The sequence below is a fragment of the Odocoileus virginianus genome, chromosome 32 (assembly GCF_023699985.2).
Source record: "Odocoileus virginianus isolate 20LAN1187 ecotype Illinois chromosome 32, Ovbor_1.2, whole genome shotgun sequence".
Lineage (NCBI taxonomy): Eukaryota > Metazoa > Chordata > Mammalia > Artiodactyla > Cervidae > Odocoileus > Odocoileus virginianus.
In genome coordinates, this window is record NC_069705.1 from 39,517,161 (window position 1) to 39,533,026 (window position 15,866).

The following is a 15,866-nucleotide window of genomic DNA, read 5'->3' on the forward strand; positions in this document are numbered from 1 at the left end:
CTGTAAACTATGTATCTCTTCTCCATTTTTCTTAGTAAGAAAGTAGCTTCCAACTTGGGGATGCTGTGTGGATGATAATGAGGTCTATCTACCCATCTCTCTCCTCTGTCTCTCTAGGTATCAATATTCTATTTACTGAATGTATTTATCTATCTCTGAAAAATAACTAAAACTGCTTTATAAGTGGTTCTGCTTTCTTTTTTAATACCCATGATTAATATTCATGTTTTTTTTTTTTTTTTTTACTCTGATGTTTTTTTTCTCTTTTCAGCATTTGGTCAAAACGAGTGCCATGACCCTGGCATCCCCGTAAATGGACGGCGCTTTGGTGACAGGTTCCTGCTGGGGAGCTCGGTCTCCTTCCACTGTGATGACGGCTTTGTCAAAACCCAGGGCTCAGAGTCCATCACCTGCGTCCTGCAGGATGGGAATGTCGTCTGGAGCTCCACCGTCCCCCGCTGTGAAGGTGTGGGCCCCTCCTGTCTGCCACTTAAACCTTCCTCTGAAGGGAACGTCTGACAGAAAACAAACGAGAAAACAGACCGCAACACTGGCTCCTAGCTAAGGCTGCCAGAGCCGAGTACCACCAAGTGGTGACTTTGATAGTAGGAGTTAGTGTCTCACGGTCCTGGAGGGTGGAAGTCCAAGGCCCAGGTGTCAGCAGGGCAGGCTCTGAGTAGGGGAGGTGTTCCAGGCCCCTCTCCTGGCTTCTAGGGCTTTGCCTGTCTTGGCTTGTAGAAGCAGCATCCCTGTGAGAATGCATCTGTGTCCCAAGTCCCCTCCTTCTAAGGACACCCATCATATTGGACTAGGGCCTGCTCTAATGTCCACGTCCTGACTAACCATGTCTGCAGTAACTTTTTTTCCAAATATGGTCCCATTTTAAGATGCTGGGATTAGGAATCCAGAATACCATATGGGGGGGTGTAACTCATCCTCTGCAAACAGCATCGTTATTAGTTAACTGTTTTGTTGCCCTTGGTGTAACTGACATATATACAGCCTAATTTTCTTCTTGACATTTTACTCTGGTTGCCAGTGTTGGAAAACCAAAGGGGAAAGAATTAGGAAGGATATTACTTTTAATTTATATTCAGGTAGGGGAATATTCACTTATGATATATACCCAAACCCCTGTTATCAGAATCACCCGTGCATAATGAGCTAAGAAAAACTTAATAAAAGTATCTCTCGTAGATACCAAGGAAATGCAGATCTTTTAAAGAGCACACATTTTAGAGCAGCTTTAGATTCACTGAACAATTGAAAGGAAGGTACAGAGCTGTCCTGCGGGCTGCCCTGCCCTCGTATATGCACAGCCTCCCCCATCAGCAGGGCCCTCCATCAGGCATGCATTTGTTATAACTGATGGACCTACAGGGATAAGTCATCATCACCCAGAGTCCACAGTTTACGTTAAGGCTCACTCTCTTGATTGTCCATCTGCTGGGCTTGGGCCAATGTATATCACAGTGTATACATCACTGAGGTGACCTCCAGGGTCTTGTAACTGCCCTGAAATCCCCCCGCTCCACCCATCCACCCCCGCCCTGCCCCATGCTTACCCACCAGTGTTGGGAGCAGGGTTGTGCTTCACCACCTTGCCCTGTCCCCAGCCCTTCCTCCAGAGTCTTTTCTCCTTGTTCCAAGGACCAGCATTATCTTCAGTCATCACTGGCTGACCCTCCTAAATTTACAGAACGATGTTCTCATTTCTGCAGTTTCACAAACTGTTAAGACAATTTGGTGGACTGTCAGCACCACCCCAGGGTGGACACTTGGTCAGCTGAAGAGCAAGAGCAAGAAACCCAGAGCAGGAGTTTCCTTTTTGTTTATTTTTACTGCTTCTTTAAAGTATGGTTTTTTTTAATAGTTTAAATTTTATTAGTGTTAATAACTGAATAGGTCATTATCCTGTATACATCAGTAAACTTGGAATCAGGATTCTAAAATAAATGGTATGAATACCATATGAATACTGGGGCAGGACTGAATGTGTTTATACTTACTGCTTGAGGAAGTATATCGCTACTAACTTTGAAGTGTGAATAATTTTATGAGAATCTCAAGACAAGCAATACTCTAATCTCTGTTTCCTCTGCCATATTCTCACTGTGGGTGTGCTCACCTGCAGTAGCTGATGTGAGGATGGGTCTAGGCTTCAGGGCCGGCACGTTCCTTTGCAGTCGGGGGAATAAAGGGGCATCAGTCAAGCAGCAGGTGAGAAATCCCACAGTCAGACAAAAGGAGACAGTATCACTTGAAACGTGAGTGAGCAATTCTGTCCTTGTTTGGAAGGGACCTTCTGATGAAGTGCAAGGCAAACCCCAGGTATAGGTTGTTAACAACGATAGCAAAGCCCCTAAACACAGAGGACTGCATCTGCTTAGTTACCTAGTCACGGCCGACTCCCTGAGACACCATGGACTGTAGTGCACCAGGCTCCTCTGTCCTTAGGATTTCCCAGGCAAGGATACTAGAATGGATTGCCATTTTCTGCTCCAGAGGATCTTCCCAACCCAGGGATCAAACCCAGGTCACCTGCATTGGCAGGAGGATTCTTTACCATTAGTGCCAGCTGGGAAGCCTAAACACAGACTAGTTAATGGTGAAAGAGATTGTCAAAGTTTACTTATACTGAGAAACTCAGTTGCTGAGAGAAAGATTTTTCTGTCTTTGTTTTACACCTAACCAGCTTCTATTCTGTGCATTCAGTGTCATTAAAAAACACAAGTTACCTTGAGGGAAAAATGACTGTGAAGGTCAAAGAAAACTGGAGATTTCCTGGCAAAATATAAATTTCCCAAAGTGATCCAATGAAAGGTGCAAAATGGGAATAAACAAAGTACTATAAAAGAGATGTGAAAGAAAAAGAATTTAGTAAATTATATGTGGCAAATTACTTTAATACAATGAACATACCTTGCAGTGAATCAACACATACACATATCTTAAAACACACACACACTGCACAATATTTTAATTACAGATGTGAGGTAATTAAGTCTATCAGTAGACATTTGCTGACATGAATACATGTAAGATATGAGTATCGGTGGTATCCCTGCCTCGTGGCTCTGTTGTGATGATTGAATGTGATAATTCCTGGAAATTGTTTGGCACGGACCACTCTCTCAGACTGTGCCATTACTACCATTGTTAGGTGAAAAGAATTTTGATGAAGGCTGATGATAAATGCCCAGGTGTGAAATGTACCTGCTCTGATTTCAGTATTCTCCGTTTACTTGGTAATAACTGGTGGCTCAGATGGTAAAGAATCCACTGTTAATGCAGGAGACCTGGGTTTGATCCCTGGGTTGGGAAGATCATCTGAAATAGGAAATGGCAACCCACCCTAGTATTCTTGCCTGGAGAGTCCCATTAACAGAGGAGCCTGGCAGGCTACAGTCTGTGGGATCACAGAGTCGGACATGACTGAGCCACTAACAAGCTTTCAACCTCTGCTTGAAGACTAGAAACTGTCAGGTCCACGCACTCAACACGCACCCTGCTGTTTCTGAGGCTGCTATGGTACATGTGCATCATTTGACCTTCTGACCCCTGCATCATTTTTCAGCCCCATGTGGAGGACATCTGACAGCTTCAAGTGGAGTGATTTTGCCCCCAGGATGGCCAGGGTATTACAAAGACTCCTTAAATTGTGAATGGATAATTGAAGCAAAACCAGGACACTCTATCAAAATCACTTTTGATAGGTAAGAAAAAACTTTGGATTCCTTAATTTGGACCTGATGACCCATGCATGCCCAGCATTTTTATTTAAATGGATCTTAAGTCTTTAAAAAGATGACAGTTTTTCACCTTTGGTTCCCCTAAAGGAGTTCACTTAGAACAGGTGTTTGCTTGCTAAGTTCTGTTCTTCTCTGTTTTGTCCTCTAAGCCCACAGGTAAGGCACCTCTGCAGACGTGCTTGAGGGTGTGGCCCCAGACAGCATTCCCAGTGTTCACAGTCACTGGCCCTTGAGTCTAGTTCTGTATTTTGGACCTGAAGGTGCAATAAATTCTGCTTGGTATTTTATTGCAAATGGAGCCCTTCATCCCTTAGGGGTTTGCAGAGCACAGAAGAAGAGCTCTCTGGCTTTGGGAATGGCTCTGGGACACTGAAAGGTGGTTTGGGTTGCAGAGTTGATAGACTGTGTGCAACAGATTTCTTACCTTTTAATTAGCCACGAGTGGTTCCATCACTGGAGAGCTGTTCAGTTTGGCTGTTGGATAATGCATTTGATAATCTAAAAAAGAAGCAGCATGCTATTTGAATTCTCCATGATAAAATATTGTCTAGGTTGTCTCAACCATTGATTTGAAAATTGAGAACCAAAAATGCTGTAGAATGGACCCAAATGCTTTAAAATCCAAGGAAGCATCTTTGTTTAGTGTTTCAAGGTTAATATCTGAGCAAACTGAGCTCTCTCCAGCAATGAGCTTCTTAAGCAGACTGAGTTTAGGGTTCTAGTATTCAGAATATTATCATGTCTCAAGACAGATATACCTTATGACATTATTTCCTACACTAATTTCCTAATACTCAATGATAGCATCCATAAAGGAAAGATTTTTAGCAGGAATTGTATTATCACTTAGTAACTGTTTATATTTGAAGTTATTATTGGTATTATTATATCTGATGGGATAATTACAACTCCAGTAGGATAATCTCTCAGAAGAAAAGAAAAAAAAAATGGTCTATGTATTCGTTATGTTGGAGAATGAATTCTGGCATATAATCTTAGTCACTGAGAAAAAAAAAACTTTATAAATATTAAATAAGTTGAATTTAGTTTCTTATTATAATTTTTTATATTTTCTAGTATTGAGAGGGGAAAAAAGCAGACACACACCCTGATTCCCAGCAGCACATCACATTTAACTCATTTAGTAAAAATGGTGATTTCACATTCTGGTTTGGCACAATATATTAGTGTTCCATTTTCAGTTGCTGAAAAAAAATGCTCATAATTTTTCTCAATCTTGTCTTTTTGATATTACTGGACTGTGGTATTTGCTAAATTCCAGCATTTTGGATATTTTTAGACACTTTTTTTTTTTTTTACCCTGTACATTGTACACAGTCTTCTAAAGATTACTTGCATAGTGCTCCGGTTTATAACTTGAGCTGTGGGCTGGCATCCTAATAAAGGTTGTGTTTTTACAAACAGTTTTAAATTCCACACTGAGGGTATTGTTATGCAGTGTGTGCTGGGTTGCCAGATGATGGAAATCATTTACATTTCTCTTTCTGAAGTTGCCCTGGAGATCCTCCAGCTGTTGAGGTGTGCCCTCTATCTGTCCTGGCTGTCTCTCAAGATGAAAGTTGTGAAAACTTCAGGGCAGATACTGCACATGAGATTTATCCCAAGCTCATCTAGGCTTCTTGAATGTGAACTCAGATAAACTGTGAAGCCATATGTGCTTTAGAGAATATTTTTAATAGTAAGATGCAAAGCTGCGCTCTCTCCTCACCCCCAAATGCCTGGCCTCTGACCATATTCCGACCTAGCCACATGCTACACCAATTGGTTGAATTACTCTTTGTGGAAGATGGAGGGTCAGGGACCATTCTAAATTAGTTGCAAGAATATATTATTATTGTGCATTCACACAAAGAAGGGGCTTCCCAGATGGCGCTGGTGGTAAAGAACCAGCCTGCCAATGCAGGAGACACCAGAGACGTGGGCTCCATCCCTGAGATGGGAAGATGCCCTGGAGGAGGGCGAGGAACCCAGTCCAGTATTCTTGCCTGGAGAATCACATGGACAGAAGTGCATGGTGGGCTACAGTCCATAGGTCACAAAGAGTCAGACAGGACTGAGTAACTATACACATACACAAACACACACAAAGAAAAGTGTGTGATTTAATGATCAACAGGGCAGGGTTCTTTGGTTTCATCTTGCTAGGAGCCTAAGACGGTCGCTCTGTCCCTTCTTTCTCCTCCCTGCCAGCAGCATGCAATGCCCACCCTGGGGACCATGGCACAGGCTTCCCCCAAATTCCCTGATCACTGAGTGCATCAGAGGCTCCGGCAGTGAGCTGCTCCCTGGGGACCACGCCAGAACCTTTGAAAGCCGATTAGCTCTTTGAGGACGAGACGGGCCCATTTACCAAATTATCTCAGTGTCTGGAATGGCAACTCTGCTGTATCAGAGAGCACCCAAGTGGCTGCAACTGTGTATGAGCATAACACCAGACCAGGTTCTCTGGAGGCATCAGTCCTTCCGGGAAGGAAACTTAAGTACTTCTTGGAAGCTGTTCTAACTTTCTCAAATCACCGAAGTAGCGTTTGCTTTCTGAAGTTCAGGGTCCTTGCACTGTCATACTGGAGTCAGTGCCCCTTTAGTGCTTTCTGAGTCTACTACATTCTTCTGATGTTCTGTCTATTCATTCTATTATTTTTGAGAGCTTGATATTGAAACTCCAACTAAAAATCTTAATTTATTGACTTAATAAAATAATTATAATATATAGTGGAACTATTCCATATATAATGCTGCTGTATATTTTCCAAGTCTCCAAATATATTATCATACTTTCATAATTAAAATTTTTTTTAATTAGAAAAAAGAGAGTTAATGCAGCTTTAAAAGGCACAGGATTCTTTATTTCAGGAAAGGTATTTAAAGTAGTGTCATGTTGTTTGATTTACCTCTTTCCTTTAGGAGATCATGTCACTTCAGTATGCTCCTTTTAAGAAATCTATAATTATGTTACACTGGGGATCATGAAAAACGGTGTGAAAATGCATCTTGATTGACTTTCACTGACTGTTGATTCTCTGTCATCTATCTACTGGCTCACAGTATTTGTATTTTAAAGCTGAATGACCCCCGCCACCCCATTTGTGTCTGTGATGTTACTGGACAGAGTATTCAGTCACCAGGAGGGCTGTGGGGGTGAACAGAAGTTAGTAATAACCTTAGACACCACATGTGCCCAGTCTGAAAGGGCATGTGTATCTGGATCTATTTACTTCTCTTGCTGTACGTGGGTTTTCACTCCGTGAGTAAAGACACAGGATGCCTATAAGTCATTGCAGCCCTGCATTTCTCCTCTCACTGGACACACTTGCCCGCAGATTCCAAACCGAAGTCAACTACGACACGCTGGAGGTCAGAGACGGGCCGGCCAGCTCGGCCCCGCTGATCGGGGAGTACCACGGCACGCAGGCGCCCCAGTTCCTCATCAGCACGGGCAACTTCATGTACCTCCTGTTCAGCACCGACAACAGCCGGTCCAGCGTGGGATTCCTCATTCGCTATGAGAGTAAGTGGTCCCCGTGCCCTGTGGCCCGGGGAGCTCAGCGCATGCGCTCCCGCTGAGTCACGTGGCAGCAGACTTGCTGGTTCCTGCCTCTGTCCACACTGCGCTGTGCAGTCCTCGGGACTTCCCCTGTGAAGGACAAAGCACCTTGATGATGTTTCATTCACAACTTAAAGCGAAGGCACAGTGATTTATTATAAAATAAGATAATAAAATCATTAAGATGATGAAATATGTTCATTTACTGCACAATGTAATATAATAATAAATTTCTACTATTATAAAATATACCTATTGGCCAAATGAGCTACACGAAATGTCACTAAAATTATGCATCCTAAGCAATGTTTCTTGCTAGAAAAATGGTTATTTGTGATTATGTATATGCCCATTTCACCAAGTAGAGAGTGTGGAACTAAGGGAGAAGGAATTAAGAAGGAACTAAGAGAGAAGAGAGAGAAAGCCCAGCTGAGCTGTCACTAAACGCCAAAGAGCTGCTATCAGTAACATCAACTGCTATCAAAAATGTTTAAGAACAATTAGAAATATTTAAACACAATTGCTATAATATCATAATGCAGTATGTTCTGTAAAGTAACCCCAATTTCCTTGTGGTTGTGGTTGTGGTTTCTATGTGGTTGTGGTTTTCATCCATCCATCCAAGTTTGGCTCTCAGCTTTAGCGTCTCACATTGGGAGGTCACAGGACTATATTATTTGGTAGTAATATCTGTGCATGTCCTTCTGAAGTGGGGTGCAGTGGGACTAAGCCTGGGATGTTTTCCTGATGCTAGTCAACACTTCCCTTCTCCCAAAAAGCTTCACATCCAGAATAGGATGAAAAAGGTAATGGGAGCAGGTCAGTATGGAATCCAGTGCAGGAATACATTCTTTCTTTCTTTTATTTATTTTTTTTGCAATGTTTTAGAGTCTTTCCTAAAATACACTAAATGAAGTTTTAATGTGTAAAAGCACACATAATTTTATAAATGTGTGAAAGAACCATATCTCACTTGCTGAATTTTTAATCTTTTTTTTTCCATGCCTTCCTTTCCTGATATCTCACACTGCTACTCATGTTAATCTTGCCCAATCTTCACTCCAAAGAAAAATGATGACTTAAAAGGACATTAAAAGCTAATGAAATGCAAAAGGTCCTCCTTCTTAAAATGTACTTCAAGTTAAAAAAATGTAAATTTGATATAAGTGCTATATATATGAAGCATATCTAATAATTACTAAATGAAACTTTAATGTGTAAAAACACGTGTAATTTTATATATGTATGAAAGGACCGTATCTCACTTGCCGAATTTTTAATCTTTTCTCTTTTCTTGCTTTCCTTTCCTGATATCACCCACTACTACTCATGTTAATCTTGCCCAAACACTTGCTAACAACTAAAATTAATAACTTGTGTACTTTTCTCTGTTTGACAGGCTTATCTATATGCAAACATATATATGCAAATATACATATAAGGTTACATGTACTTTTTGACTAAATATGAAATTATATTTTGTTCATATTCTGATAATAAGAAATTGTTAGTGATTTAAATAATTATATTTAATTCAAATTATTATATATGCTTCATATATATATAGCATTTATATCAAAGTTGCATTTTTTTAAACATGAAGTACCTTTTAAGAAGGAGAAACTTTTGCATTTCATTAGTTTTTAATGTCCTTTCAAGTCATCACTTTTCTTTTGAGTGAAGATGAATATACATTGCAGTCATCTGAATTTGTGCAACTCAGCATTGATCCGATCCAATGAGAGGGCAGACAGAATGGAAACCACAGTTACAGAAAACTAACCAACTGATCACTTGGATCACAGCCTTCTCTAACCCAGTGAAGCTGTGAGCCTTGCTGTGTAGGGCCACCCAAGACTGACAGGCAATGGTGGAGATTTCTGACAAAACGTGGTCCACTGGAGAAGGGAATGGCGAACCACTTCAGTATTTTGCCTTGAGAACCCCTTGAACGGTATGAAAATGCATAAAGATATGATGCTGAAAGACGAACTCCCCACGTCAGTAGGTGCCCAATATGCTACTAGAGAAGAGTGGAGAAAAGGATCCAGAAAGAAACAAGAGATGGAGTCAAAGTGAAAACAAGGCCCAGCTGTGGATGAGACTGGTGATGGAAGTAAAGTCTGACGCTGTAAAGAACAGTGTTGCATAGGAACCTAGAATGTTAGGTCCATGAATCAAGGTAACTTGGAAGTGGTCAAGCAGGAGATGCCAAGAGTAAACACCAACATTTTAGAAATCAGTGAACTAAAATGGACTGATATGGGTGAATTTAATCCAGATGACCATTATATCTACTGTGGGCAAGAATCCCTTAGAAGAAATGGAGCAGCCCTCATAGTCAAAAAAAAGATTCTGAGATGTAGTACTTCGATGCAATCTCAAAAATGACAGAATAATCTCTGTTCGTATCCAAGGCAAACCATTCAATATCACAGTAATCCAAATTTATGCCCCAGCCACTAATGATGAAGAAGCAGAAGCTGAATGGTTCCAAGAAGACCCACAAGACTTTCTAGAACTAACACCAAAAAAAAAAAAAAAGATGTCCTTTTCATCATAGGGGACTGGAATGCGAAAGTAGGAAGTCAAGAGATACCTGGAGTAACAGGAAATCTTGGTCTTGGAGTACAAAATTAGGCAGAACAAAGGCTAACAGAGTTTTGCCAAGAGAAGGCACTGGTCATAGAAAACACCCTCTTCCAACAACGCAGGAGAAGACTACACATGGACATCACCAGATGGTCAATACTGAAATCAGATTGATTATATTCTTTGCAGCCAAAGATGGAGAAGCTCTGTACAGTCAGCAAAAACAAGACCAGGAGCTGACTGTGGCTCAGATCATGAGCATCTTAATGCAAAATTCAGGCTTAAATTGAAGAAAGTAGAGAAAACCACTAGTCCATTCAGGTATGACCCACATCAAATCCCTTACGATTATACAGTGGAGGTGATGAATAGATTCAAGGGATTAGATCTGATAGATAGAGTGCCTGAAGAACTATGGATAGAGGCTCATAACATTTTACAAGAGGCAGTGATCAAAATCATTCCTAAGAAGAAGAAAGGCAAAAAGACAAAATGGTTGTCTTAGGAGGCCAAACAAATAACTGAGAAAAGAGAAGTGAAAGGCAAAGGAGAAAAGGAAACATCTACCAATCTGAATGCAGAATTCCAAAGAAGAGCGAGGAGAGGTCAGAAAGCCTTCCTGAGTTATGAGTGCAAAAAAGATAGAGGAAAATGGTAGAATGGGAAAGATTACAGATATTTTCAAGAAAATTAGAGATACCAAGGGAACATTTCATGAAAAGATGGGTACAATAAAATACCACAGAAATGGTATGGAGCTAACAGAAGCAGAAGATATTAAGAAGATGTGGCAAAAACGCACAGAAGAACTATACAAGAAATATCTTCATGACCTAGATGACCATGATGGTGTGATCAGTCACCTAGAGCCAGACTTCCTGGAAGGTGAAGTCAACTGGGCCTGAGGAAGCACCACTGCAAAAGTAGTAGAGGTGATGGAATTCCAGTGTGAAAGTGAAAGTTGCTCAGTCTTGTCCAACTATATAGTCCATGGAATTCTCCAGGCCAGAATACTGGAGGGGGTAGCCTTTCCCTTCTCCAGGGGATCATCCCAACCCAGGGACTGAACCCAGGCTCCTGCATTGCAGGTGGATTCCTAGAGTGGGTAGCCTAGCCCTTCTCCAGTGACTCTTCCCAACCCAGGAATCAAACCGGGGTCACCTGCATTCCAGGTGGATTCTTTGCCAACTGAGCTATCAGGGAAGCCCTGGAATTCCAGCTGAGGTATCTCAAATCCTAAAAGATGATGCTGTTAAAGTGATGCACTCAGTGTAGCAGCATATTTGGAAATTCAGCAGTGACCACAGGACTGGAAAAGGTCAATTTTCATTCCAGTCCCAAAGAAAGGCATTGCCAAAGAATGCTCAAACGACCACACAATTGCACTTGTTTCACAGGCTAGCTAAGTAATGCTCAAAATTCTCCAAGCTAGGCTTCAACAGTATGTGAACTGAGAACTTTCAGACGTTCAAGCTGTATTTAGAAAAGGCAGAGGAACCAGAGATCAAATTGCCAACATCTGCTGGATCATCGAAAAAGTAAGAGAGTTCCAGAAAAACATCTACTTCTGCTTTATTGACTACGCCAAAGCCTTTGACTGTGTGGATCACAGCAAACTGTGGAAAATTCTTTAAAACATGGGAATACAAGTATTCCCCATCCCGATTCCCCCTCCCACCGCAAAAACCACTACAATATTGTAAAGTAATTAGCCTCCAACTAATAAAAATAAATGGAAAGACAAAACAAAGCAAAACAAAACAACAACAAAAAAATATGTGATACCTCTCACCCCCCCCAAAAAATAAAACATGGGAATACAAGACCACCTTAACTGCCTCCTGAGAAACCTGTATGCAGGTCAAGAAGCAACAGTTAGAACCAGACATGGAACAATGAGCTGGTTCCAAATTGGGAATGGGGTACATCAAAGTTGTATATTGTCACGTTGTTTATTTAACTTATATGCAGAGTACATCAAGTGACAATGCCAGGCTGGATGAAGTACAAGTTGGAATCAGGATTGCTGGGAGAAATGGGAGAAATATCAATAACCTCAGGTATGCAGAATACATAATCCTTATGGCAGAAAGCGATGAAGAGCTTAAGAGTCTCTTGATGAAAGTGACAGAGGAGAGGGAAAACCTGGCTTAAAATTCAACATTCAAAAAACTAAGCTCATGGCATCCAGTCCCATCACTTTATGGCACATAGATGAGGAAAAATTGGAAACAGTGACAGAATTTATTTTCTTGGACTCCAAAATCACTGCAGATGGTGACTGCATCCATTAAGTTAAAAGATGCTTACCCATTGCAAGAAAAGCTATGATAAAACTAGACAGCACATTTAAAATCAGAGACATTACTTTACCAACCAAGGTTTTTATAGTCAAAGCTATTGTTTTCCCAGTAGTCATGTATGGATATTAGAGTTAGACCATAAAGAAAGCTAAGGCCAAAGGATTGATGGTTTTGAACAGTGGTGTTGGGGAAGATTCCTGAGGGTCCCTTTGGACAGTAATGAGCTTAAATAGTCAACCTTAAAGGAAATAATTCCTAAATATTCACTAGAAGCACTGATGCTGAAACTCCAGTACTTTGATCACCTGATGTGAAGGACTGACTCATTGGAAAAGACCCTGATGCTGGGAGAGATTAAAGGCAGGAGGAGAAGGGGATGACAGAGGATGAGATTGTTGTATGGCATCACTAACTCGATGGGCATGAGTTTGAGCAAGCCCCCGGCATTGGTGATGGACAGAGAAGCCTGTCATGCTGTAGTCCACTGGGTTGCAAAGAGTCGGACTTGATGAATGACTGAAATTAACTTTTCATCATTGATCAGCTAACATGAATTCTCCCCTCCCAATCCCACATGTTTTTAAGAAAACTAGTTGGCCTTTGGATGTAGATTTGGGTTAAACTCAGGAGAATGAATAGTTTTATGTACTGATGAAAACTTTGATATAATTTACTGTCTTCTCTCTCTTTTATTTATGTACCAGTTTGACAGAGATTCTTCGTCTGAGGGAATTCTGTTAATCTTCAGCTACAAAACAAATCAGCCAGTATTATGTATCCACTGTGTTCAGGCCATGCTCTGTACAAACACTAATGTGTTGTGAAACCTCATTCACTGCCTTAGAAAGTGAAAGCGTGTGTGGAAAGTGAAAGTGTGAGTGTAGAACATAAAAGTGTGTGGAAAGCCTGTATGCTTGTAGAAAGTGAATATGTCTGTGTTTTCTTAAATGTGGATGTGAGTTCAGAATAAATGTACATGTAGAAAGTGAAAGTGTGTAGAAAGTGAAAGTGTGTTTGTGTAGACAGTGAAAGTGTGGGAAGTAAATGTGTATGAGTGTAGAAAGTTAAAGTGTTTTTAGAAAGTGAAAGTGTGTGTTAAAAGAGAGTGTGTGTGTTTGTGTGAAAAGTGATTGTGTGTGGAAATTGAATGTGTGTGTCTGTATAGAAAGTGAATGTGTCTGTGTAGAAAGTGAATGTGTGTGTAAAAATGAATGTGTATGTGTGTGTGTAGAAGGTAAATGTGTGGGTGGAAAGTGAGTGTGGTAGTGTGGAAAGTGAAAGTGTATATAGAAAGTGAAAGTATGTGGAAAGTGAATCTGTATGTAGAAAGTGAATGTGGGTGCATACACAAGTGAATGTGTCTGTGTGTGTAAAGTGAATGTGTGTGTAGAGAGTGAATAAGTGTGTATGTGTGTTGAAAGTGATTTTTTTTCTGGGTGTGGGTGAAGAATGTGAATGTGTGTGTGTGCAGCAAGTGAACATGTGTGTGGACAGTGTGTGTGTAGAAAGTGAGTGTCTGTAGAAGCTAAATTTGTATATAAAACGTAAGTATGTGTAGAAACTGAATATGTGTAGAAAGTGAAAATGTGTGCATGGTGAAAGTATGTGTAGAAAGTGAATCTGTGTGTGCAGAGTGAAAGTGTGTAGAAAGTGAAAGTGCATGGATGTAGAAGGTGGAAGTGTGTGATTGTAGAAAGTGTGTGTGCAGAAAGTGAGTTTATGTGTGTAGAAAGTGTAGGTGTCTGTGCATAGAAAGTGAAGGTGTGTGTAGAAATGAATGTGTGTGTTGTTGAAAGTGAATGGGTATGTGTACAATGTGAGTGTGTTATAGAAAGTGAATGTGTGTAGATAGTGACTATCTGTGTAGAATGTGTATGTGTGTTTGTAGAATGAGAATGTTTGTGAGTGTAGAACGTGTGTGTGTAAATGTGAATATGTGTGTGTAGAAAGTTAAAGTGTGTAGAAAGTGAGTGTAGAAAGTGAAGTGTGTGTAGAATGTGAACGTGTGTGGAAAGTGAGAATGTGTGTAAAAGGGGAATGTATCTGTAGAAAGTGAAAGTGTGTGGACAGTGAATGTGTATGAAAAGTGAAATTGTGTGTTGAAAGGGAATGTGTATGTAGGAAGTGAATGTTTGTATGTGTGAAAGTGAAAGTGTGTGCGTGTGTAGAGAATGTGAATGTGTAAAAATGAGTTGGTGTGTGGAAAGTGAAAGTGAATGTGTAGATAGTGAATGTGTATGTAGAAACCGATCGTGTATGTTTAGAAATGAGTGTGTAAGTGTGTGTGGAAAGTGAAAATGTGTGTAGTAAGTCAAAGTGCAGGAGTGTGGAAAGTGAAAGTGTGTCAGTAGAAGGTGTGTGTGGAAAGAAACTGTAGAGGTGAAAGTTTGTAGAAAGTGAATGTGTGTTTTCTGTGTAGAAAGTGATTGTGTGTAGATAGTGAATGTGTGTGTTTTAAAACTGTGTGTCTGTATGAGTGTAAAATGAGAATGTTTGTGAGTGCAGAATGTAACGTGTGTGTAGAAAGTGAATGTGTTTGTGGAAAGTGAAAGTGCGTGTGTAAAAATGTGTGTATCTAGAATGATAATGTGTGTGTAGAAAGTGAATATGTGTCTGTGTGTGGGAAGCGAATGTGTGTGTAAAAAGTGAATGTGTATGTTTGGAATGTGAATGTATGTGGAAAAGTGAAAGAATGTGTAAAAAGAGAAACTGTAGAAAGTGAAAGCGTGTCAAATGTGAAACCAAGTGTAGAAAGTGTGTAGGTGCTGAATGTGTGTGCATAGAAAGTGTGTGTATGTGTGGCTGTAGAATGAGAATGTTTGTGAGTGTAGAATGTAAAATATGTGTTTGTAGAAAGTGAAAGTCTGTGTGTAGAAAGTGAATGTTTAAATAGAAAGTGAAGATGTGTGTGTAGATATGTGTGCATAGAAAGTGAAAGTGTATGGAAAGTGAAAGTGTGCATACAAAGTGAGTGTGGTTGTGTGGAAAGTAAAAGTGTGCGTGTACAGAAACTGAAAGTGTATGTGTGTAGAAATGAATGTTTATGTGTGTGTAGAAGGTGAATGTATGTGTAGATAGTGAATGCGTGTGTAGAAAGTCTATGTGTGGATGTATAGTGAGGATGTATAATGTAAAATGTGTGAGTGGAAAGTGAAAGGGTGTCTGTAGAAAGGGAAAGTATGTGAGTGTGGGGAGTGAAAGTTGGTGTGTAGAAAGTGATTATGTTTGTATAGAAAATGAATATGTGTGTAAAAAGTGAATATGTGTCTGTGTTGGAAGTAAAGATGTGTAAGTGTAAAATGTAAACGTGAGTTTAGAAAGGGCATGTGTGTGTTGGAAGTACAAATGTGTAGAAAGTGAAAGTGTATTTGTATAGAAAGTGAAAGTGTGAGTATAGAAAGTGAAAGTGTGTGAAAAGTGACTTGTGTTTGTGTAGAATGTGAACATATGTGTAAGAAGTGAAAAAGTGTGTGTAGAAAATGCCTGTATGTGTGTGTAGAAAGTGAAAGCTTAGGAGTGTTAAATGTGAAAGTGTGTGTAGAAAGTGAATTGTAGAAAGCAAAACTGCATGTGTGGAAAGTGAATATTATCTGTGTGTAGGAAGTGAATGTCTGTGTGTTATGTGAATGTGTGTGAATTTAAAATGTGAATAAA

At 40.3% G+C, this 15,866-nt stretch overlaps 1 protein-coding gene across 1 annotated transcript in view; it reads left to right on the forward strand.

Annotated features, from left to right (window-relative positions):
* The window catches only part of CSMD1 (CUB and Sushi multiple domains 1), a 1,985,846-nt gene that overhangs the window by 1,601,234 nt on the left and 368,746 nt on the right, over window positions 1-15,866 (forward strand). Inside the window, exons 15-17 of the mRNA XM_070460176.1 lie at window positions 272-466; window positions 3,578-3,716; window positions 7,094-7,281. Of these exons, the coding sequence (XP_070316277.1) occupies window positions 272-466; window positions 3,578-3,716; window positions 7,094-7,281 (522 nt within the window). The remainder of the gene's footprint in view (window positions 1-271; window positions 467-3,577; window positions 3,717-7,093; window positions 7,282-15,866) is intronic.